We start from the raw sequence: 26,241 nt of genomic DNA, 5'->3' as shown, positions 1-26,241 counted from the left end.
GTAATGTTCACCTCCTTGAATTTGTTTTCTTTATAGCTTTCCCAAGACCTTTTCAGTTTGTTTCTATTTCTCAAACTTTCTGCTCTTCCCTTCAAGATGTGCTAGGGTGACATGGTGGCTCAGTGATTAGCACTGCTGCCTCACGGTGCCAGGGACCCCAGTTCGATTGTACAGTCAGTCTCCGTGTGTGTGTGTCAGCTTCCTTTGGGTGCTCTGGTGTCCTCCCCGGTCCAAATATGTGCAGGTTAGGTGGATTGGCCATGCTAAATTGCTATTGTGTCCAGGGATATGCAGGCTAGGTGGGTTAGCCATGCAAAATGTTAGATTACAGAGATAGTGTAGGGTGGGTCTGGGTGGGATGCTCTTTAGAGGGTCAGTGTGGACTTGGTCGGCTGAATGGCCTGCTTCCACACTGTAGGGAATTCTATGTTGGCTCATGCTGGTATAACTGTTAGCGATTACAATTCTCTGACACCATTTTATAATTTTATGCAGTTCGGATTGCCTTGCGTAAGGAAGGCTGTACTTGTCATAGAGATTGTCTAATAGAGGATCTCCAGACTACTTCCTGGGTTGGTGGGGCTGTCTTATGAGGAGACTGCATGTATTCAAAAGCATGTATGACAAACTCAGAGAAGTATTAAAGGGATAGATAAAGTAGATGCAGGAAGGATGTTTCCCCTGGTTGTGAGGTCTGGCACCAGGAGACACAGTCACAGAACAAAAGGCAAGCTATTCAGGACTGAGATGAGGAGGAACTTCTTCATTCAGAAGGTGGTGAGTGTTTGGAACACCATGACAGAGAGCTGTGGAATTCCAGTCATTAAGAAAGTTCATGAGAAATGTTTATATAGTTCTAGTTATTAATGACATCAAGGGAAATACAAATAGTGTAAGAAAATTGTGTTGAGGTAGATTATCAACCATGGTCTGGTATGACAAAGCAGGCTCAAGGGACTGAATTGCCTATTCCAGCTCCAATGTACATATATTACTGTCATTTGTGTCATCCTGCGTGTGTGAACCTGCAAGTACTATCCATTGAGGTTATTATAGCACCAGTTACTATACAGCATCACCGGGATAAGGCAAGCTTGGATGTTATATCCTCCACATTCCTGGTACTAATTGTGCTCACTTTTCAAGAAAGTATCTCTCTCTGTGAAGATACTGTTGAATTATCATTGTGCATGATCATGCAAGATTTATTTTCCAGGTACTTTGCACTGTCATTCTCACAAAATTGACAAGATATTTTCATGTATTTTTATGTTGACTATTTTGTAATGTATTTTCTGCTTGATTTGAGAAAAATTACTTCACTTATCTGGTCAGGAACGATTATGATGCTGGATCATGGACATTCATTATATTCATAAAATGCTCTTGTTCAAGTTAATTCTTTTGATTACACTGTTCTTTGTAAACATAGACACTATTATTTGAGATATTATTCTAAGAACATAAAACAGATTCAGATATTACTTTAATCACTGTCATCCATCTGACAATGTGAAACATTTCCCAGTCAAAACTTAGGACAAATCCAAGCTGGCCAATACCATATCAATTTGCTGTCCATTATTGGAAGGAGTCATTGACTGTGCTATTAAATAACATTTGCAAATGAATAACCTGCTCACTGATGCTCGTTTGGGATCTGCCACAGCCATTCTGATCAAACATGGACAAAACAGCTGAATTGCAGAAATGAGCTGAGAGTGACTACCCTTGACGTTAGGGTAGCGTTTGACTGAATATGACATCAAGGAGCTCCAACAAAACTAGAGTCAATGAATCAGGAGGACAACTCTCCACTGGTTAGAGTCATATCTAACACAAAGGTAGGTGATTTTGATTGTTGGAAGTCAATCAGCTCAGTTGCAACACACTTCTGCAGCAGCTCCTCAGGGTTGTACCCTAAGCCAACCATCTTCAGCTGGTCCATTAATAACCTTCCCTCCATCAGAAACTCAGAAGTGGGGGTATTCATTTATGATTGAACAATGTTCATCACCATTCTTGAGACCTCAGATACTGAGGCATCTGTGTCCATATGCTGCAAGAGCTGGCCAACATCCAGGCTTGGGCTGATAATGTTTGTGCCACACAAATGCCAGGCAATGATTACCTCCAACAAGGTGGAGTATAAACTTCACCTCGTGATGTTCAATAGGATTACCATCACTGTACTTTCCCCAGCACCAGAAAATGAACTTGGATTAGCCATATAATTACTATGGTTACAAGAGCAGTTCAAAGCTCAGGTTTGTGGTGGAATACTCCCCATTGACTTGGGTAAGTGCACCTCCAACACCAGTCAAGAAACTTGTCACCATAAACAATTAATTGGTCATATAAGACCTTTAATATCTATTCACTTCCTTACCAATGCACAGTAGCAGCAGTGTCCGCCATCAACAGAAGGCAAATCTTCAAAATGGTTCAAGTCTCTCACTGTCAACATTGGCCAAGTGGTCCAACTCGTTCAATCTACTCAACTTTTGCTACCAGAGGTGAGAATTCACCTTTGACTGAAAAGCAAAATTTCAATTTCCTGACATCTGTTTAAGGTCTTAAGTTAAGGGAGCTTGCAAAGGAATGACCTAGTTCCCATGAACATAGGCTGCAATAAAAAAAATTGGCATTGAGGAAGCAGTTTTCCTCATTGACCTTTTGACAACTTAATACCACAAACCACAAAAGCTGACAGCCTGGGAAAGAAACCTTTTGTGAATCGAGGGATAATTTGGTGAACAGATTATTTTCTCTCTACAAAGAATCCATAATTAATGGCTGAAGTTCATAAATCTGCAAGCATTCAGACCATCATTCAAGCAGAAGAGATTAAAACACAATTAGAGATTTTAAAAATATGAAAAGCAGTTGGAAGCAGATCACTTCAAGTAGATGTAATAATTAAAAAGAAGGGATGTTTAGAAGATTGAACGTAAGAAATCTAAATACAGTTTGGAGGTGCAGCTTGCATTACCAGAATTAATGATTGAAGCAGTAACAACTCCTGAATGGAGAATGGCTGATTTCTGTGTGTATAACTAAGAGTATGTTTAGTAAAGAAAAACTTTAAGAGTTGTTTAAGAATAGTTGAAGTTAGATCGACCATTATAGAAAATGATCTGGAGGCACTGAGTACAACTATTGCTCATGTGGAGAATAAACACCAACCTTCCACAAAATTTGTCTAGTTTACCGCTGATTCTACTGAGTAATCGGTGGATCAACATCCACTTCTTCTCTCTGCATAAGCCCTTTGCAATGCGTGACCTGCTTAACATCCTGCCTTTGACTGAAGCTTGGCTTATGGCATAGGTTTAGGGTAAGGGGGGAAACATATAAAAGGGACCTAAGGGGCAACTTTTTCAGATGGAGGGTAGTGCGTGTATGGAATGAGCTACCCGAGGAAGTGGTGGAGGCTGGTACAATTACAGCATTTAAAGGCACCTGGATGGGTATACACATAGGAAGGGTTTACAGGGATATGGGCCAAGTGGTGGCAAATGGGACTAGATTAGGTTGGGATGTCTGGTCGGTATGGACGTGTTGTACATCTCTATGAGGTAAAAACAATGACTGCAGATGCTGAAAATCAAATACTGGATTAGTGGTGCTGGAAGAGCACAGCAGTTCAGGCAGCATCCTCTCTATGACCCTGTCTCCAGCAAAGCTTCACTGACATTTACTTTCTACCAGCAGCAAAATCCAAACAGTTTGAGCAATGGTGTCATCCTTATTATCAGATCACACCTTGGATTTACCCTTTGCTTTTCAAACCTTCTTGAAAATCTTTGATCCATAACATAGAATTCTAGTTAAGATATGCAGCCTCCTTCCCTCAGCCAGCCTCTACTTTGCAAGACTCCTTATCCTCAATGGCTTTATTCTGCCTCATAATTAATCTTTATTGATCTCCTGAGTCCACTGCTTTCTAGTCCTTCTTTAACCTCTCACTGTAATCTTTCCTCACCACATTCTTGGCCGATGCCTTGATCCTGCAATTTTGCCTCTGTATTCCCATGACCTTGAGCATAATTAAGGTCAATTCCAACAACTTCTTTCCAGTCATTACTATCTAGTTTGCCTTAAGATGGCCAACTCCCTATCCTTCTCTGTCTCCCTAAAAAGAATTGTCGAGATTACTCTTTTTTTATAATTGCACTTTTAGTCAGACTGCTGGCTAGCCTTTAGCCTTTCCGTTCACCATATTGTGAAAGAGGGGTGAGGCTTGGAACCCAACAAGACTTTCATTCTCTTAAAACCTATGGCCAGATTGCTTTTAAGCCTTTTCTTTCCGGAATAAAGAAATATAGGCTGTGTATTCTTTCCTGATCTTTTCTTTTGGTATTATCCTTGTGAGTTATTTCACACCTCCATCATTGCTCCAAAATCCTTTACATACAGAGTATTCCCAAATGTGGTCTAGCCAAAACGTTTTACAGGTTTAAAACCAGAAGAGAAAATGCTGGAAAATCTCAGCAGGTCTGGCAGCATCTGTAAGGAGAGAAAAGAGCTGACGTTTCGAGTCTAACTGACCCTTTGTCAAAGCTTCAAGTTAGACTCGAAATGTCAGCTCTTTTCTCTCCTTTCAGATGCTGCCAGACCTGCTGAGATTTTCCAGCATTTTCTATTTTGGTTTCAGATTCCAGCATCCGCAGTAATTTGCTTTTATCCAGTTTTACAGGTTTGACTTGACTTTCCCACTTCTCATATTTTTCAGCCAGAGAGTGGGAATATCTGGAAGACAACACATTGACAACGCTAATTGATGGAACTAAGATAATGTCCTGGACTATGCTGGGTGCCTTCCTGATGGTCAAACCAAACATTTTATAGACATTAGACAGTCTGTCCATCTGCCACTGAAGACATTCCTCAGTTCGTAATACTTAAGAGGTATCACTGGAGTAAAGCAACTCTCTACTGAAAGCTTAGGTCATTCATGTCTCAGGTGGCTAAGGCTAAGCAGCTTTCCAACAAGATTGTAGAGGTGGAAGGCATTACAATATTTAAGAAGTATTTAGATGCACCCTTTAAGATAGCTATGGGCCAAGTGCTGGAAAATATGATGAGAATTGATAGGTGCTGGATGACCAGTGTGGACGTAATGGGGTGAAACGCCTCTTTGCATGCTGTAAAACTCTGGCTCTATTATTTCTTCTTGCATTTAGTAAATAATAATGCAACATTCAGAGCAGAAATAAGAGATGCATTCAAAAAGGTATAAGGAAAACATATAGATCAGTGTCCAACTCTTTCATGAAGAGCAGATAAGATGATGTTCCAGCTATTATTAGATGGCGCTGGTGGCATTGATGTTGGCAGCAGGACAGTTGATTTGGAGATTCGTGCTTTTGCAAGTTTGCTGAAATTCTATCGATCGTATTTCTTTTGACAATGACAAAACATGAGCATTCAGAGCGAGATGGAATTATTCCTTTTGCCTTACCTGCCGTATAGAGGTGCTCTCTAAACTTCATGAGAGGCAAATTTTTTTACACAGAGGGTGGTTCACTTGTGGAATGAACAGGATTTCAGTATAATTACGATGTTTAAAAGACATTTGGATAGATACATGAATAGAAAAGGTTTGGAGGGATGGGGGCCAGGAAGGACTAGTTTAGTTTGGGATTGTGGTTGGCATGGATTGGTTGGACTGAACAGTTTGTTTCCATGGTGTATGACTTGTGACTATGGCCCTCAAACACTCCAGTGCACACACTAGGGTTGATTAGATTCCCTACAGTATGGAATCAGGTCCTAAGGCCTAACAAGTCCACACTGAGCCTCCAAAGAGTAATTCACCCAGACTCATTCCCCTACCCTATATTTACCCCTAGCTAATGCACCTAACACTATGGGCAATTTAGCATGGCCAATTCACCTGAATCACAGATCTTTGGATTGTGGGAGGAAACTGGAGCATCCGCGCAAGCACGGGGAAAATGTGCAAACTCCCCACAAACAGTCACCCGAGGCGGGAATTGAACCCAGGTCCCTGATGCTGTGAGGCAGCAGTGCTAACCACTGAGCTACTGTGCCACCTAAAAATCAGTTTTCACTGGTGGAACTAAACCACGGGGCAGAAGTGGTCTCACCAAATCAGAACAGGCTGAGCTCCTGGACCAGGAGCACAGTGCAACAACAAGCCTTCAATGTTGTCTGACCAATAACATGCACACAGATTAGTGCTGCAATTAGATTTTAACCCATTTTTCTCTAAAATAACTGCAAAACATGACTTTCTTTAAGATGGGGAGCTATTCAGCCATCTCATTATCTCATCTTGTTTGGTCTCTCCAAGTGCGAAGTTTCTGTGCCACTTCACAGGTGTGACATTCCATGTGTTTCACAAACAAACTTTACCAGACAGTTACTGAATTTACATCCACAGTTTTGTTTTCCTGTGGCAGTTCCCTTTTTAAAAAAAACATTTTGAAATCAAAGGTGAAAAATGGCTATAAATGCTCTGGGGTTCCGCTTCAATCTTGTAACAATCTACTGATGGTGTCTACTGATACACCGGAACTGATGGAAAGCTGCTTAGCCTTAGCCACCTACGACATAAGTGAGCTAAGCTTTCAACAGAACATTGCTTTACTCTGGTGATATCAATTTAGTATTGCATACTGAGGAATACCTTCAGTGACAGATGGACAGACTCTTGAATGTCCTGTAAACAGTCTGGTTTGACCAACACAAAGGCACAAGTCATGGTCCAGGGCATTGACAATGCTGATTGGTGATGTGTTGTGGCAATTATCGATATTTTCACATATCTAGGCTCCAGAATTGCCAACAAGATAGTGAAAGTGATATGCACATGGCAGAGGTTACAGCTGTTATGTTCAGGCTTACTGACAGAGAATGAAACAACAGAATTTGGATGGGGAACATTAAACTAAGAAGCCACAAATCCTTTATCTTCAGTACACTATATATTCTGGGCAGGAAAAAAGGCTGAACAGTTTCAACTTGCTATCTTAGGTGTATACATGGCATCCCATGGTAGGACAAGATGACCAACTCAGTGAACCTGGAGCAAACTTATTTCCATCAGCATACACTCGTGACTAAGCCAGTGAAGTTTGTGCTGGCCTGGTCACATTCATCAAATGAATGACTGCTGTATACTTCTGTACGGTGAGCTGTCCACTAGATCATGAGCTGCTTTGGGAACACCTGAAGACAAGGTATGAAGATTGTAGACATCAACATTGACAGCTGGCAAAAGTTGTTGATAGTCGTGACCTCTATAGGCTGGCCATTCAGAGGGCATTAGAAGAAAAGAAATATGGAATGTTCTGCTGGCTGAGAAGATGGTCCAGGGGCTAGAAAACCATAGAATTCTTACATTGTGGAAGCAGGCCACTTGACCTAACAAGTCCACATTGACTCTCTTAAGAGCATCCAGCCCAGACCCAACCCCCTCCGCCCTATACTTCCAACGGCAACTCCACCTTAGATTTGCACATTCCTGGACACGAGCATGGCCAATCCACCTAATCTATACATATTTGGACTGTGGGAGGAAATCAGAACACTCAGAGGAAAGACACAGGGAAAACATGAAAACTCCACACAGACAGTGGCCCAAGGGTGGAATTGAACTCAGGTCCCTGGCTCTGTGAGGCAGCAGTGCTAACTTTGAGCCACTGTACCTCCTTGCACTTTCTCAGCCTATTCTCATTCTCTACAGCAAATGCAGCAGAGGGTGGGCTTCTTAACCATACCAGATGATGTTGTATTATTATACTGAAGGTTCCTAAAGGGTTCTTTAAAATCTCGTCAAAATAAATACAAGAAGACACATGTGCTTCAACACATATCAAATTTATTAGATTAAGCTACTTCACCTACAAACTAATGAGTAAATCTGTTAGCTTAAATGCAAACGATTGAGTCTCACTGCCTTTCAGCTGGTCGGTAACTCCTGGATGATGGTTGGCATGTGAAGCACGATCTCAGTTTCCACGACACCAGTCCATGAACCTCAGATCGGTGGTGAAAGTCCAAAGCCACAATCTCACAAACTCCTGTCCGTGCAAACTCCACACAGACAGATGCCTGAGACGGGAATTGAACTCACAGCGACAGAGACCCAGGTTCAATTCCTGCCTCAGGCAACTGTCTGTGTGGAGTTTGCACATTCTCTCCGTGTCTGCATGGGTTTCCTCCTGGTACTCTGGTTTCCTCCCACAGTAGGTGAATTGGCCATGCTAAATTGCCCGTAGTGTTAGTTGAAGGGGTAAATGTAGGGGAATAGGTCTGGGTGGTTTGCTCTTCGGAGGGTCGGTGAGGACTTGTTGGGCCGAAGGGCCTGTTTCCACACTGTAAGTAATCTAATCTAATCCAATCAATGGTGAAAGGTTCTAAGAGCTGAGAAATGACCCTGATATATGCTAAGATGAATAGAGTCATAGAGATGCACAGCATGGAAACAGACCCTTCGGTCCAACCCGTCCATGCCAACCAGATATCCCAATCCAATCTAGTCCCACCTGCCAGCACCTGGCCCACATCCCTCCAAACCCTTCCTATTCATATATGTATCCAAATGCCTCTTAAATGTTGCAATTGTACCAGCCTCCACCACTTCCTCTGGCAGCTCATTCCATACCCTTACCACCCTCTGCGTGAAAACGTTGCCCCTTAGGTCTCTTTTATATCTTTCCCCTCTCACCCTAAAACTATGCCCTCTAATTCTGGACTCCCCGACCCCAGGGAAAAGACTTTGTCTATTTATCCTATCTATGCCCCTCATAATTTTGTAAACCTCTATAAGGTCACCCCTCAGCCTCCGACGTTCCAGGGAAAACAGCCCCAGCCTGTTCAGCCTCTCCCTGTAGGTCAAATCCTCCAACCCTAACAACATCCTTGTAAATCTTTTCTGAATCCTTTCAAGTTTCACAACTTCTTTCCGATAGGAAGGAGACCAGAATTGCACACACTATTCCAACAGTGGCCTAACCAATGTCCGGTACAGCCGCAACATGACCTCCCAACGCCTGTACTCAATACTCTGACCAATAAAGGAAAGCATACCAAACTCCTTCTTCACTATCCTATTTACCTGCGACTCCACTTTCAAGGAGCTATGAACCTGCACTCCAAGGTCCCTTTGTTCAGCAACACTCCCTAGGACCTTACCATTAAGTGTATAAGTCCTGCTAACATTCGCTTTCCCAAAATACAGCACCTCACATTTATCTGAATTAAACTCCATCTGCCACTTCTCAGCCCATTGGCCCATCTGGTCCAGATCCTGTTGTAATCTGAGGTAACCCTCTTCGCTGTCCACTACACCTCCAATTTTGGTGTCATCTGCAAGTTTACTGACTGTACCTCTTATGCTCGCATCCAAATCATTTATGTAAATGACAAAAAGTAGAGGGCCCAGCACTGATCCTTGTGACACTCTACTGATCACAGGCCTCCAGTCTGAAAAACAACCCTCCACCACCACCCTCTGTCTTCTATCTTTGAGCCAGTTCTGTATCCAAATGGCTAGTTCTCCCTGTATTCCATCAGATCTAACCTGGCTAATCAGTCTCCCATGGGGAACCTTGTCGAACACCTTACTGAAGTTCATATAGATCACATCTACTGCTCTGCCCTCATCAATCTTCTTTGTTACTTCTTCAAAAAACTCAATCAAGTTTGTGGCACAAAGCCATGTTGACTATCCTGAATGAATCCTTGCCTTTCCAAATATATGTACATCCTGACCCTCAGGATTCCCTCCAACAACTTGCCCACCACCGAGGTCAGGCTCACCGGTCTATAGTTCCCTGGCTTGTCTTTACCACCCTTCTTAAACAGTGGCACCACGTTTGCCAACCTCCAGTTCTCCGGCACCTCACCTGTGACTATTGATGATACAAATATCTCAGCAAGAGGCCCAGCAATCACTTCTCTAGCTTCCCACAGAGTTCTAGGGTACACCTGATCAGGTCCTGGGGATTTATCCACCTTTAACCATTTCAAGACATCCAGCCCTTCCTCCTCTGTAATCTGGACATTTTGCAAGATGTCACCATCTATTTCCCTACAGTCTATATCTTCCATATCCTTTTCCACAATAAATACTGATGCAAAATATTCATTTAGTATCTCCCCCATTTTCTGTGGCTCCACACAAAGGCCACCTTGCTGATCTTTGAGGGGTCCTATTCTCTCCCTCTTTACCCTTTTGTCCTTAATATATTTGTAAAACCCCTTTGGATTCTCTTTAATTCTATTTGCCAAAGCTATCTCATGTCCCGTTTTGCCCTCCTGATTTCTCTCTTAAGTATACTCTTACTTGCTTTATACTCTTCTAAGGATTCACTCGATCTTTCCTGTCTGTACCTGAAATATGCTTCCTTCTTTTTCTTAACCAAACCCTCATTTTGTTTAGTCATCCAGCATTCCCTATACCTACCAGCCTTCCCTTTTACCCTGACAGGAATATACTTTCTCTGGATTCTTGTTAGCTCATTTCTGAAGGCTTCCCATTTTCCAGCTGTCCTTTTACCTGTGAACATCTGCCTCCAATCAGCTTTCGAACATTCTTGCCTAATACCATCAAAATTGGCCTTTCTCCAATTCAGAACTTCAACTTTTAAATCTGGTCTATCCTTTCCTATCACTATTTTAAAACGAATAGAATTATGGTCGCTGGCCCCAAAGTGCTCCCCCACTGACACCTCAGTCACCTGCCTTGCCTTATTTCCCAAGAGTAGGTCTAGTTTTGCACCTTCTCTAGTAGGTACATCCACATACTGAATCAGAAAATTGTCTTGTACACACTTAAGAAATTCCTCTCCATCTAACCCTTTAACACTATGGCAGTCCCAGTTGATGTTTGGAAAGTTAAAATCCCCTACCATAAATGACCTATTATTTTTACAGATAACTGAGATCTCCTTACAAGTTTGTTTCTCAATTTCCCTCTGACTATTGGGGGGGGGGTCTATAATACAATCCCAATAAGGTGATCATCCCTTTCTTATTTCTCAGTTCAACCCAAATAACTTCCCTGGATGTATTTCCAGGAATATCCTCCCTCAGCGCAGCTGTAATGCTATCCCTTATCAAAAATCCCACTCCCCCTCCTCTCTTGCCTCCCTTTCTATTCTTCCTGTAGCATTTGTATCCTGGAACATTAAGTTGCCAGTCGAGAAAAAATACTGCATGGCCATTCTGAGTACATTCCCAAGCATTCCGCAGTGCTTGGTGATCACAAATAAATCTAGGAATTGCTGCCAAACCACCTGTTCCCAAGTCAAGTCTAGGCCTGTCAAAACAGGTTGGGTTTTCATGTATTTTCCTTCAACTGGTTATTGCCAAATCCAATTAACCATTAACAATTCATCCTTATTGACCGAGGTGGAATCAATTAATATTTTGAGGCAGAGATAGATAAATTCTTGTTACTCAATGAAAAGTTATTGGGGGTTAGTGGGCATATGTTGTTCAAAATGCAAACAGATCAGTTATGATTCTATAGAATGGCAGAACTGGCTCAAGGGGCTAAATGACCGATTTCTGCTCCTGTTTCATATGTTTGTCTGATATTAAGCAAAGGTATATTAACTGACAATCACATCATTTGGCTGAAATGAATTGTAATTTCCCATTTGGTAGCAAAGTAGCAGTTCCTATTAAATATTTATGTTAAAGGATTAAAGCATTTCCAATCAATAAATATAAAGCCAAATCCTAGAAAATCAGGCAGTTACTTTGGAATTAAGGATTTGTTTGAAGGAGGTTAAATTGTAAGTATCTTATTTTAATTTAATTAGTTCAGTTGCTGTCAATGCTTACATTATGTACTGTTCTAAGTGAATCAGTTATGACATGAGATAACACATCCAGAACATAATATTCTTGAGATCTCATTTGCTTAAATGAACATTGTGTTTCTTTCTAATGCAATTTTTTTTAAGGGACTAAAAAATGTTGGGATTCACATTACCTTCTTAAATGAAAGCACAATCCAGGGTAACATTGTAACAAAATGTCCAATGATATGGGTCTGAATTTGCACATTTCAAAATCTTTGTATGGATAAAATGAATGTATGTGGAAGAGCAGATATAGCAATTCCAGACTCTCTACAATGTTCCTGCAAGCTAAGCACGAGCCTATTATCACGAGAATATTAATCTCGTTAATGTCCTGAGGGCCTGGGTTCAAATCCCACTGTGATAGATGATAGAATTTGAATTCAATAAACAATCTGGAATTCACAGACTAATGATGACCATTATCAATTGTTGGGGAAAAAATGCATCTAGTTCACTAATGTCCTTCCAGGAAGGAAATCTGCTATCCTTACTTGGTCTGGCCTACATGTGACTCCAAATCCACAGCAATGTGATTGACTCTTAACTGCCTTTGGGCAATTAGGGATGACAATAACTGTTGGCCTAGCCAGAGTTGCCCACACTCTATGAGAGTATTTTAAAAAAATACAGCATGGAAACACGCTATTTTATCCAGGATAGCTGATTAAATATCCTTTATTTCCTTTTAGGTCAGCTCCAGCCTGCTATTTGTAATTACAGCTCATGACCAGACTTACCTTCTGAATGTCTTTGTTAGAACTGACTTTGAAAATTGGATTTTTCTCTCCTTTTTTGTTAATTATCATCTGGGAAGTAAATCTCACCAGACTATCCTGGCAATTATCCTTGGTGATCTTATATTGAAATAAAGTCCTTTAACTAGATTAAATGCGATTGAATGCTAAAATATTCAAACCAATTTTTATATTGAATGGACACAGGTTCAGTCATTCACTTGAGTCCTAATCCACATTTCAGTCTTGTTTTTATATGAATAAATTCTTTTAAAAGCTACTATTAATAATATAATAGCTTTGTGAACATTCATACATAGGGATTTTAAAATTTATTAGAGGTATAGAATACAAAAGAAAATAAATAATTATAAGCTGATATGAAGCTTTTTTAAGACATCAGTTAGAGGTCTATTTGCAGAACTGTGTTACCCACCAAACTTAGGATATAGAAACTTTAAAGTAGATTCATATAAGGATGCAGTTGATATACTAAATACAGATACAAAAAAAGAAAAACAAATATTGATGAACTCCCTTATGTTCATTGCACCTACAACACATGTGGCCAACATTCCTTCCTCACCCAATACCAACAAAGAAAATAATGATGTGTTTGTTAAAATCATCTCATTGTCCTTTGTGTTACCTTGCTATATGCAACATATTTTGCCTACAAATTACAACTTAAAGCATTTGCAATTATTTGAAGCATTTCTGGGAGAGACAAGATGAAATATGAAAGCTTTGAGATCGCGGAGGTCTGCAACCACAAACAAACAACATGTGGTTCATTGTGACTGTATTGATTCTTTGCCAAAGCAATCCAAAAATTAATCCTACTGCCCTGCTGTGTTCCCGCAGGCCTAAGTCAGAATTGAGTTTGAAGCGTGGAAAGAGATATTTATTAATTAAGGCTTCTTGGGAAAATTGATGTTGGCAGTGTCAACTCATCTCCATTGGAAAGTATCCATAAAGGAAAGAAAACTCAGCATGATGCTTCAGCAACATCCAGTACATAAATAAAAACTGTAACCAACAAAGCAAGAGTGCAAATCACAGGCTATCAAAACATTTTATAGGAAATACTTGTTGATGTTGAGGTAACATTTAAACCATAATAAACCCCAAATAAATCTTTCACTTGTGTGGCTCGAAAAAGGCATAATTTGTCAAAGCTTTTCATTTTGCACTAATCAGGATAATTTGCAAGAAATAGCAAAGTTAATGTCAAACATAATTTGTACTTTTTCTTTTCATTGGTTGTTTTTGCTGACAGCCTGAAGCATGTGCCGTAGCAATGAAATCTCTGGATTAATTTGAAATACCTAACAAACACCTAAAATTGTAAAAGAAAGTGAAAAAAAGCATGTTAGTAAAGAGAAGAGCATTACTGGTTGGGACAATATTTATTTCCTATCTATAATTGCCCTTGAGAAGGTGGTGTTGAGCTTCTATCTCCTGAATTGATGCAGTTCTTTCGATGTAGGTACAATCATTGTGCTGTAAGGGAGGGAGTTTTATAATTGACCATATATTTTAAAGTCATGATAGCAAGTGGCTTAGAAAGGAACTTGCAGGTGATGGTGCTCACATGTATCTGTGGCTCTTGTCCTTCTAGATGGTAGAGGTTGTAGGTTTGGAAGGTGCTGTTTAAGCAACTTTGGTGAATTTCGACAATACGTCTTGTAGGTGGTACACACTGCTATTAATGTGTATTGATGGTGGTGGGAGGGAAGTTTTGTGGATGTGTTGCCAATAAAGCTGGCTGTTTTGTTCTGGATGGTGTGAAGCTTCTGAATGGAGCTGCACTTATACAACCATGTGAGCTGTATTCCATCAAACTCCTTGCAGAAGAGATGGACAGGCTTTGGGAAGCCAGGAGGTGAATTACTCACTGCAGCATTCCTACCTCTGACTGGCTGTTGTAGCTACAATATTTATGTAGGCAGTCCGGTTCAGTTTCTAATTGATAGTAATCTCTAGAATGTTGATCGTGGGAATTCTATCAAGGTAATGCCATTGAATGTCAAAGGGCGGTGGTTAGGTTGTATCTCGTTGAAGATGGCCATTACCTGGTACATGTGTGGCATGAATTACTAGGGGTCACGAGTTCAAGGTGAGTGGGAAAAAATTTAAGGGAGATATGCATGGAAGGTTCTTTATGAAGAGGGCGGTGGGTGCCTGGAATGCGGAGGTGTTAGAGGCAGGCACAATAGTGTCATTTAAGATGTATCTTGACAGATACATGAAACAGCAGGGAGCAGAGGGATACAGATCCTTAGAAAATAGGCAACAGGTTTAGATAGAGGATCTGGATTGACGCAGGCTTGGGTGGCCAGAGGGCCTGTTCCTGTGTTGTAATTTTCTTTGTTCTTTGAGTATTACTTGAAAATTGTCTGCCTCAACTTGAATGTTGCACTCCCTGCCCCTTAGGTCTCTTTTACATCTTTCCCCTCTCACCCTAAACCTATGCCGTCTAGTTCTGGACTCCCCCATCACAGAGAACATACTTTGTCTATTTACTCTATCCACACCCTTGATGATTTTATAAACCTCTATAGGTGACCCTTGAGCCTGACACTCCAGGCAAAACAGCCCAGCCTATTCAGCCTCTCCTTATAGCTCAAACCCTCAAACATCCTTGTAAATCTTTTCTGAATCCTTTCAAGTTTCACAATATCCTTCCTATAGGAGGGAGACCAGAATTGAACACAATATTCTAAAGTAGCCAAACCAATTTCCTATTCAACAACATGACCTCCAAACTCCTCTACCCAATGCTCTGACTAACAAAGGAAAGCATACCAAATGAGATGGTGCTCAACATTGAACAGTTATCAGTGAGCAGCCTAACTTCTGTTAGAAGGAAGGTCATTGATGAAGCAGCTGAAGGTAGTTTGGCTTAGGACATTGCTATGAGAAACTCCTGCACAAAATGTCCTGGAACTAAGATGACTGGCCTTGAGCAACCAAAGCTATCTTCATTTGTGTTAGATATGACTCCAACCAGCAGATAGACTCCTAATTTCTACTGGGTCTAGTTTTGCCAGAGCTCCAGGATACCACACTTGGTCAAATGCTGCTTTGATGTCAAAGTCGGTCACTCTCACTTCAGCTCTGGAGTTTAGACTGTGAAGAAAATTCTGTGATTTTATGTATAAATAAATACAACTTGTTAAAAGTTTTCATCTTAAAATAATAGCATAAAGATGTCAGTCACTTCCACAAAGGGTTTAAAAAATAGATTTCAGACACTCCTGGAACAATGAAAATATTAGTTGAAAGTATATGTGGAGGTTACAATTTAGTATCATTATTTGGAGTTAACGTTAAGATTAACTTGGTTAATGGAAAAGTTGTAGTTGCACTTGGAGAATAACTTGGGGCTAGTTCAAAAATCTTAACATTATGGAGAGTGGTGGAACAAACCTGTAGAGGTAAAAGAAACTGAAATGCTAATGGAGGATTATCCTGGACTGTTTCCTGACTGAGGTGACTAGATTTCATGCCCTTTGAGTCTTCTGTTTCATTGGTAATTCTATGAAATAGGAAGACAATTTGGAAATTTAGCTATGAGATAAAAATTTTTAAAACTTAAGAAGGTAAAGAGAATGTTTGACATGTTTGGCCCATCTTATTTAGTAGAAATACAACAAGACAAATCCTGAATTGACAGAGTTATGTCAAACAGTCTACTCAGTAACTGAATCAGAACAAATACATAAATATTATTTTGGAAAGAAAAATTAATAATGAAGAAATGGAGACCAGCTCAACACCAGCAAATGCATAATGATTAGGTGGTAGCTCCATTGATGTTGCAAAATGAAATTTTGTCGCATAAATAAATGTTAAGAGTGGATGACGGGATTCTAATGTCAGGTAACTTAGATATTAGGAAAACACAGATAAATTTCAAACATTTTTACTAGCCCTGATTAAATAAAGATGACATTAAATTTTGCCAGATGTGCAATACATATGAAGTATTGGAGAATTCCAACCACCAACTAGAACCTATGCCTTTAACTCTGATATGATTTTTCAAAGAATCATTTCGGAGGACTTTAATAGTTGTGTTGGATCGCTAACTTAAACTGGGAACATGGATTGGTATCTTTTAACTATTATGAATATTTTCATAAGATTTCCTGAACCTGTGTCTTTAATAGAAATTATTGTAAAAATATAGAAAAGTTAGTTTGATTTTTTTTTACTGAAAATATGGATTACCAAAGAAGTTAATCAGATCAAGGTTCAAATTTTCTACCACACACATTCTGAGAAATGATGAATAGTTAGGGAATAAAACAATTTAGATCTCCTGCTTATCACTCACAATTTCAAGTGCAATGGAGAGACGTCAGGTGTTGTTTTCAAGAGTGTCCAAAATAATGGGGTAAATAAATTCCCTTGTTCCTGTTTATCTTTAGGACAATAAAAGAGTTCACAGGATTCATCCTTTCAGCAAACAGCTAGTACAGCTGGGAAGCTCATCAACTTCATAACTGAGGTATACATTTGAAGAAACTTCGTCTTCACTTATATTAATTTCTAATTTAAGACAACAACCCACGACAAGAAAAGCATAAGTTTGAGATGGATGACATGCAATGTAATGGCACTACCCATCATATGCTTCCCCGCATTTACATATCAGATTCACAGAATAGATTGCCAAACACGAACAAATATGCAGATATTCCATTGGATCTACAAGTGGACAGTATGAGCTCAAATTGAGTTATTGCATTGTGGTCAGCAAAATGCAAATGACTTCAACTGAAAACAACTAATGACCCACGACTAACATTCCCTCTCAGCTGCATGGCTGCTTTCAACAGTTCCAGAAATCGCTACCATCCACAGGTCTTGGACATCCGCACAGCCGGTAAGAAACCTAGAGGCAACGCTGCCACAACTGAAGACTCTTGTCAAACATCATCATAGAGGGATGACCTGACACTCTCAAATGCTTTTGGCCTTACAGAGATGAGCTCATTACCTCCAGAGGCATAAAGGAAACAAACACTTGTGCTCAAAGCACTCCTCCAGGACATACTGTGATACTTCACCAAAAGAATATGGATACAGAGTGGATGAGATAGCTGGCATGTGATATGATTTATTGGTCATTTATATGGCCACACTGGGAGGTTACTGTGGACGTCCAAGTCATGCAAAAGCCACCAGCAACAGCAACATAGGGACCTTGTCACATAGGGAAAATGGTGAAAGTCACACAATGCACATGGGAACATGGTTACATGCAGAGGTATCCAAAGTATGTTAGGATCACAGTTTTCATGAAGTCTGAACAGTCAACAATATAATGCTGAGAAGGAACAGAAGCCCAGCTAAAAAGAGTGTACAAGTGTACAGCAAACATAATTAGAAAACAACAACGTGGTGGAGTACACTGACAACAAATAGCCAAGGCTAAACTTGCATCTCCACAAGGTTAGACAATGACAAGATCTGGGAGTGTTTTCAAAAACCATGTTTACATATGGGCTCAGACGTTCGCACTCCTACATTTTACAATCCCTATTTCTTTAGAAGTAGTTTTGCTAATACTCAGAGTTTATGTGTTTTTACTTTTGGAAAAAAGGGAAGGTGTATTATTGTTTACAGAGTGATATCTTGTTACGATGCCTAAGATGTGGATGAGGCAGCTGCTTCACATTGGCATCACATTGAGCAGAGGCCAAAGTCACTCTGCATTGTAACACCTTAGACGAAGGCTATACATAGAGATTATTTTGAACTGTATGTGTTTAGCTCTAAATAAACCCACCAGAAATCTTGAAATATTCAGAATTCATGTACCTTATTGTGTTACATTTGGATAACACCAGAATTGTCATTGTATTGGCCAATTTCTGATTTCACTGATTGCAAATTACTTAAGAGTAGTTGAACAAATAAGAATGGAAGATGGGTGCAGCAGGAGCTATTTCTCTTTATATATGCAACAACACATCAATGAACTATTTGGAGTACGTCCTAAAAGTAACAAGTAGTGATAAGCATTGACATACAATTGTCCATTGCAAATTAAAATACTTGGTAGTGCCTCCACAGTTCTTTTAATGCAGACAACCAAGCAAAAATCATTATTATGTCTAAACAATTCAGAAAGAGAACATTTTAATGATTTTTTTGCATATTTTAGTTAAGTTACAGGGGAAATAAAAAGAATTGAAAAAGTTGTGTTCACATACAATAAGCAACAGAAATGGCAAAACTTACGACACAATGCCAGGGATGTCCTCCTCATTCTTGAAGCGACCAGACCAGAGAAGAATCTTTCTGTCAAACTTTGTGGGCCTGTATCCTGGAACTTTTTGGGTGTCGTGAACTTCAAGAAAACCACAAAAGAAAATTCAATGTATACTGAGTGAACAGAGATGATTCATATACCTGTAGTTCACAGAATAATTGTATAAATTTATGTATAATAAATTCTCCTTACTTGTATGGCACTGTGAAATTGATTTAGATTCATGAGGGATAGGGTGCATGTTACAGAGGGGTAGTTTGCTCACTCCCCATGGCAGAAAAATCAATCATTAACAAAGACTGCCCCACAATGATAACATATAAGATGATTGTGGATTCCACTCCCCAGGACAGCAGCTCGGTGGTTGCTGCAGCATAGGAATTCAGCCATGTCAGATGAAAGTATTGAGGGTGAATGGGCTTTAGTAAGTTTGGGTATTGGGAGGAATCCAGGACTTAAGGGAGGCATTTGGAATGGGTCAAGCTTTACAGACAATGTGGGGAGGGGGTGGTTATCACAAGAAAATGTAATATTTTGATGGTCTGCCCTTAGACAAGTTTGACAGAAAGTCAAGAATGAGGAGGACATCCCTAGCATTGTCATAAGTTTTGTGATTTCTGTTGCTTATTGAATGTTAACACTTAACTGACTTCAATTTGTTTTTCCCTGTAACTTAACCAAGTCACACAGTCAATGTACCCCATCCCGAAGCCAAGAAATAGCACCCTCATGACTACTTAATCACCTGTATGTTTTCTGCCTTTACCATTCACTTTACCATAATGCAGCTTGAGTGTGGAAATTATGCTTTAATTAACCTATTTTCATATGTTATAACACATCTCCAAGGGCAGTCAGGACTTGAACCCACATCTTCTAGAGTCGAGAAAACCCAGCAGAATGTGATGTAAGCTGAATGTGATTTATACATATTTTAGTATCATTTATTTTAGCATTTTGAACTGGTGGCATGTGGGTTTTGTTTATGTCCATGGGTTTAATGAAGAACCTCTCAGTATTTCTGCACCTGTGATTTTTAAAAAACCAGAATAAGAAAAAGCACAACCTGGAGTGATGAGAGGAATCTATTTACATTGTGAGTATTTTATAATTGGACAGAATGCACATCAAAAAGCATTAGTTTGTTTTTGGTTTAGAAGAATAAGAATTGAGGTTTTTTTTTGCTTGGAGTATTTAATTTTAGTTTGAAAAAACCCTGGTTGGAGTTAGATGCAAAAGTACAGATTTTTTTTGAACAAAGGAGATAGTTCAGAGCAGTTAAAAAATAGTTTACCTCAGTGTAAAGGTTTTAATTTGACATTCCAGACTAGAAGTATTTGGTCAGAATCCTGAAGTTGCTGTTTGGAGCTGAGAAGTATAAGCTTATTTATGTAAATAATCAAAGAGGAGACTATTCAACTCAAACTGGGAATTGAAAGAACAGATATGTCAACAGATAAAGTTGTGATAGAGAAGGAAACTCTTGGTTATTTGACTACTTTAAAATGATTTGACTACTTTTAAAATGTTGGGATAAGTCTTGTGGGCTATGTTTATAATTCTTATTTATTGGTTTGTCCTCCTTGGGATTTGTTGAAGTGGAGGTATGAAAAGGATGTTTTACAGATGGTAATTCTCTAATGGATAAATCAGTCTATGGTGTGGCATGGTCAGCAACCTGAAGGTTATTCTCATTAATAACAGCTTAGATTTACTAGATAAATTCAAGACTTTCATTCTCCCAGAAGGGGACTTATTAAAGAAAATCACAGGCTAATACAATCAATTACGCCTAATCTGTAGTATACATCTGATGACTGCCTGAAAATGGGATCAATGAACTGTTTATGTGATGTCTAAGAATCCTCAGTCTGTACTTATGTAGTCTGCAAAGACAAAAGAAAAAGCTTGGACTTCACTTTAGGAGAGAGAGCACTTGATTCCTTTTATAGTACATTTCTAATCCTATGTAATAATAAGTCTAAAGGAAAGGATCTAAAGAAGCTTCTTGGGAATGATATATTTAACCATGCTATCGAGTACAACATAAAAGGTGTCCTTTTCTTCAATTCACTTAAAGTTGGAGTTAAAGATTTAAATTTAATGGGTCAATGGGCATAATTTTTCAAACATGTTTAAAATTAATAGACTATTGGCCTCGAATTTATAATAGATGTTCCTGCTGGCTGAGAACTCTTCGAAATGTATGGTTCAAAGTGACCTGGAATATGCTCATAATTCTTGTACATAGTTTACCAGCATAGAATTACCCATTAAAAAATACACCTAGGTAAAATCCTCAGCCTTTTATAACTTATAAAAGGGTGTCATGGTGGCACAGTGGTTAGCACTGCTGCCTCACAGCGCCAGAGACCCGGGTTCAATTCCCGCCTCAGGCGACTGACTGTGTGGAGTTTGCACATTCTCCCCGTGTCTGCGTGGGTTTCCTCCGGGTGCTCCGGTTTCCTCCCACAGTCCAAAAATGTGCAGGTTAGGTGAATTGGCTATGCTAAATTGCCCATAGTGTTAGCTGCAGGGTAAATGTAGAGGAATGGGTGTGGGTGGGTGCGCTTTGGTGGGTCGGTGTGGACTTGTTGGGCCGAAGGGCCTGTTTCCATGCTGTAAATAATCTAATCTAATCTTATCTTATATAAGGGACATAACTTCAAACTAACAATGACCAAATCTTGGAGAAAATCAGATTGATATCATTACATTTGGTCATCAAAGATCCCCATTTAATTTTGGATATCTCTTGCGTTTTTTGAAGAAGTGACAAAGAGGATTGATGAGGGCAGAGCAGTAGATATGATCTATATGGACTTCAGTAAGGCGTTCGACAAAGTTCCTCATGGCAGACTGGTTAGCAAGGTTAGATCTCATGGAATACAGGGAGAACTAGCCATTTGGATACAGAACTGGCTCAAAGGTACAGGGTTGTTTTTGGACTGGAGGCCTGTGACCAGTGGAGTGCCACAAGGATTGGTGCTGGGTCCACCACTTTTCATTGTTTATATAAATAATTTGGATGTGAGCATAGAAGGTATAGTTAGCAAGTTTGCAGATGACACTAAAATTAGAGATGTAGTGGACAGCGAGGAAGGTTACCTCAGATTACAACAGGATCTTGATCAGATGGGCCATTGTGCTGAGAAGTGGCAGATGGAGTTCAACTTAGATAAATGCAAAGTACTGCATTTTGGAAAAGCAAATCTTAGCAAGACTTATACATTTAATGGTAAGGTCCTCTGGAGTGTTGCTGAACAGAGATCTTGGAGTGCAGGTTCATAGCTCCTTGAAAGTGGAGTCGCAGGTAGATAGGATAGTGAAGAAGGCGTTAGGTGTGCTTTCCTTTATTGGTCAGAGTATTGAGTACAGGAGTTGGGAGGTTATGTTGTGGCTGTACAGAACATTGGTTAGGCCAATTTTGGAATATTATGTGCAATTATGGACTCCTTCCTATCGGAAGGTTGTTGTGAAACTTGAAAGGGTTCAAAAAGATTTACAAGGATGTTGCCAGGGTTGGAGGTTTTGAGCTATAGGGAGACATTTAATAGGTTGGGGCTGTTTTCCCTGGAGTGTCAGAAGCTGAGGGGTGACCTTATAGAAGTTTATAAAATCATGAGGGCATGGATAGGATAAATAGACAAAGTCTTTTCCCTGGGTTGGGGGAAGCCCAGAACGAGAGGGCATTGGTTTAAGGTGAGAGGGGAAAGATATAAAAGAGACCTATAGGGCAACTTTTTCACACAGAGAGTGATACATGTATGGAACGAGGAAGTGGTGGAGGCTAGTACAATTGCAACATTTAAAAGGCATCTGAATGGGTATATGAATAGGAAGGGTTTGGAGGGATATGGCTGGGTGCTGGCAAATGGGACTAGATTAGGTTTGGGATATCTGGTCGGCATGGACAAGTTGGACCAAAGGGTCTGTTTCCGTGCTGTACATCTCTAGGACTCTATCTGTACTAGGTAACAGTTTAACCCAGACTACTGGTGAAGATATTTTTATAATGGAAGGTTTGAAAGCATTATTTGTCATGAGTATGGTTCATTACCCAGAAGGAAAACACAGTGAAACTTGTGAATGATACATATTGGCCCAACATATATACTTTAGAACAGCACTCCAGAATGACAGTACATTCATTTCCAAGTATTACTGTTTTTTTCCCTTCTGAGTAGCCTAATACATACTTTGGACATTTGTGTCAGCTCTTTCAAACTGCCCACTTCCCATATGTTATGAAGTAGCTTTCCTTGGCATCTAAAATTAGATGAGAGGAAAGGTTCTGTATTTAAATATTGGGAACATTGTAAGCAAATGAGCGAACATCACAAAATTCATTCTCTCACCACCAACCTCCTCTGTTCCAGTTGTTTTAGACTAAAGCAGAGTGTTCACAACACTTGCATTCTAACTGACATTAACCAAGCTTCTGACTTTTCTGCTTGCTGACCTCAATTGGTTGAAATTGCCTTGAATTAAAAATTCTTATCCTTTAGTCTTATAACCTTCTTCATCTTGTGCATCCACAGCTTTCTTCACCCTCCCTACCACCTCACTCTTGGCAGGTGTGCCTTCCATTATCTAGACCTTAAATTCGAGGATTCCATCTCAAATCCTCCCTTTATCTCTTTCCTCCCATGTGGCACTCTTTAAAGCCATACTCTTTCCTAAGTTCATCACGTTTTAGCTTCAAGTCACCTGTGCTGATGTCCCCTTGTTCATCTTAGAGACAGTTCTTGTCTTGTTATGCTCCTGTGAAGCACTCAGATAGTTTGCTAGTTTAAAATGTACTAACTACAAGACGTAGTCATATTACAACTTAATACAACTGGAATGACTTACAATTATATAATGCATTTAACGTATGAAAACGTTTCAAGATGCTTAACAGGAATACCATAAAACAAATAATGCTGCTCAAACACAGAGAGATATTAGGTTAGATACTAAAACCTGCTCAAAGAACTAGGATTTAAGGAGTGTGAGGATAGGAAGGTATAGAAAGAAACTTTCAGAACTGAGGGCCGAGTAAATTTACTGTACTATCAAAAAAGGTGGAACCGGGATTTTGAAGAGAGCTAAGTTTTAAGAATGCAGGTATCTTGGAAGGCTGTGTGGCTGCAGGAGAGAAAAAGGGGTGAGGCCATGGAGAAATCTGGAAACAAGGGTGAGAAATTTGAAAACATGGCATTGCATAAATAAGGCAATAGGTGAAAGGAGAGCATGGTTTTAGCAGATGAGCTGAGGCCAGTATACAATGGGGCAATTTTATAGAGCTAGAAAAAGGTGGCTGTAGTGAAGGCGTGAATACACAGGAGCTCATCTGGACATCAAATATGATACCAATGTTGCCATCAATCTGCTTTTGTCTCAGACATGCGCCTGGCACCATATTGAGTTGTGGTTAAGTGAAATGCACGTGGATTGGGACAAAAACAATGATTTTCAACTTCTCAATATTTTGCTGGAAGAATTTTCTCCTCTTTCAGTATTAGATGCCAGAGCATTATAATTAAGCAAAACTGATGGAGTCTCGAGAGGTGATGGTGAGCTAGAAATGAAACCTGTACTGCACTGCTCTCAGTGCCAAGTGGCGGTCAACTTGCAAGACATTTCCACTAACCAGCCTCATAAGTTCCCGCGCTGTAAGTACAGTGTTTTATGTGACAGCATCAGGTATTAAGGACGTTAAGCACCACACATCGATTCAGATACATGAAAAGATTAAGTCCGGCATTACAGTTCGGGTACACGCTTCCCGAGGGCTGAACTTCGCCTATCGCCAGACAAGGAATTCATAAAATACCTTTATAATGGAATAGAACCCGAATACTTATTGCAGTGTCCATTGTAAGTTGTGCTACACAGAAATTTCAGCACAACATTAACTCAGGGCAAAACAGGAGGAAAGGCTCTCAACTGTGAACAGCCACACGACAGAATGCAAAGGTAACAACAGATGGAGAACATGGCAAATGTTTAAAGTAGGAACCTTCAGAGAATACATTTGGAAAGAGTGCTATCTTTTTGACGCTAAGTCATGCATCAAGCGGGCGCTTCCATTTAAAGCTTGTGGGACGTTTGAAGTTTAATGAATTTACCTGCTCGAATTCCTCTCACGGAAACAATTGGCAAATCGTGAGCAAAAGATCCCCCCGCATTCGCTGTACTTTTCGTTAGCAGCGCCCGCCTATCTGTCGCTTTTGTGGCGTACACCTGACCTGGAGCCGAGCTGAATTTCCTCTGAGCGAGCACACGGCGGATCATCTTCACTCGAGCCGGTCTCCGCTTTATCTACTCATCTACTCCAGCCATCTATTTAAACAAAAGCTGCACATCTCCCCTTTCCCACCCACTCTCAACTCCCATGCGAACTGTCCCGAACACGTGTCTGTACAATGTTACTGGCTGCACATTCACTGGGAAAACAAGGATAATCAGCAATCCCTGTTCCTCATCAGCTCTGGTCAGATTTAGATCCAGCCAAAAGATGTTCGATGATAAAAACGTTTTGAAATGGGGTATGTTGTTCAGGATTATTAAAGTTGTCTCCATGACTTGTAGATGACATTCTTAAAGTGACAATTTGACTGCGTTTATATGTAATATGGGAAATATATTTTAGACAATGCAGACGCATCCATCTTCAGCCAAAAGAGCCCAGGAGATAATCCATATGGGCTGCTCCTGAGCATCGAACATCACAAATACAAGTCTTAATTCAATTTGATCCAGTCCATATGATATCAAGATATTGGATGCAGCAAAGCTTATGGGGCATTGACAATATTCCAGCAGCAGTATTAAAGACTTCTGCACCAGAACTACTTGCCAAAAGTGGGAATATTTGCTGATGACTGTAAAATATTCAGCACCATTTGTGATTCCTCAGATACCGAAGCAGCCAGTGTGCATGTGCAGAAAGATCTCTACAATATCTAAGCTTGAAGTAATAGGTGGCAAATAACATTCGAACCATGCAAATGCCAGGTGATGACCATCTCAAACCATGTCCTCTTGCTGTCCAATACTATCAGCATCACTAGATTACTTCATTATAAACATCCCGACTGTTCCAATTTACCAGAACTTGAAGTAGACAACCATATAAACACTGTGGCTTGAAGACCAGGTCAGAGGCAAGTCTGTCGCAGCCTGATTCCTGGGAAGACAGGATTGATATATGAGGAGAAGGTAAAAACCTAGAAATCTCATAGAAATGTTTAAAATTCTAACAGAACTAAACAGGGTAGATAGAGGAAGGATGTTCGTAATGATAGGAAGCCCAGAACCAGGTAGGTATGGTCAACCATTCAGGATTGTGATCAGGAGAAATGTCTTCATCCAGAGAGTGGTGAGCCTG

At 40.0% G+C, this 26,241-nt stretch overlaps 1 protein-coding gene across 1 annotated transcript in view; it reads right to left on the bottom strand.

The window, feature by feature from the left end:
• LOC140460724 (protein FAM162B-like) overlaps window positions 1–25,202 on the bottom strand; it is a 41,242-nt gene extending 16,040 nt beyond the window's left edge. The window contains exons 1-2 of the mRNA XM_072555354.1: window positions 24,980–25,202; window positions 18,836–18,944 (exon numbers count right to left, since the gene is read on the bottom strand). Of these exons, the coding sequence (XP_072411455.1) occupies window positions 18,836–18,944; window positions 24,980–25,145 (275 nt within the window). The 5' untranslated portion in view covers window positions 25,146–25,202. The remainder of the gene's footprint in view (window positions 1–18,835; window positions 18,945–24,979) is intronic.
• Between the last annotated feature and the right edge of the window lie 1,039 nt (window positions 25,203–26,241).

Source organism: Chiloscyllium punctatum, chromosome 3 (genome assembly GCF_047496795.1).
Source record: "Chiloscyllium punctatum isolate Juve2018m chromosome 3, sChiPun1.3, whole genome shotgun sequence".
Taxonomy (NCBI): domain Eukaryota; kingdom Metazoa; phylum Chordata; class Chondrichthyes; order Orectolobiformes; family Hemiscylliidae; genus Chiloscyllium; species Chiloscyllium punctatum.
The sequence above is the reverse complement of the archived record's forward strand: the minus strand, read 5'-3'. Positions and strand labels throughout refer to the sequence as shown.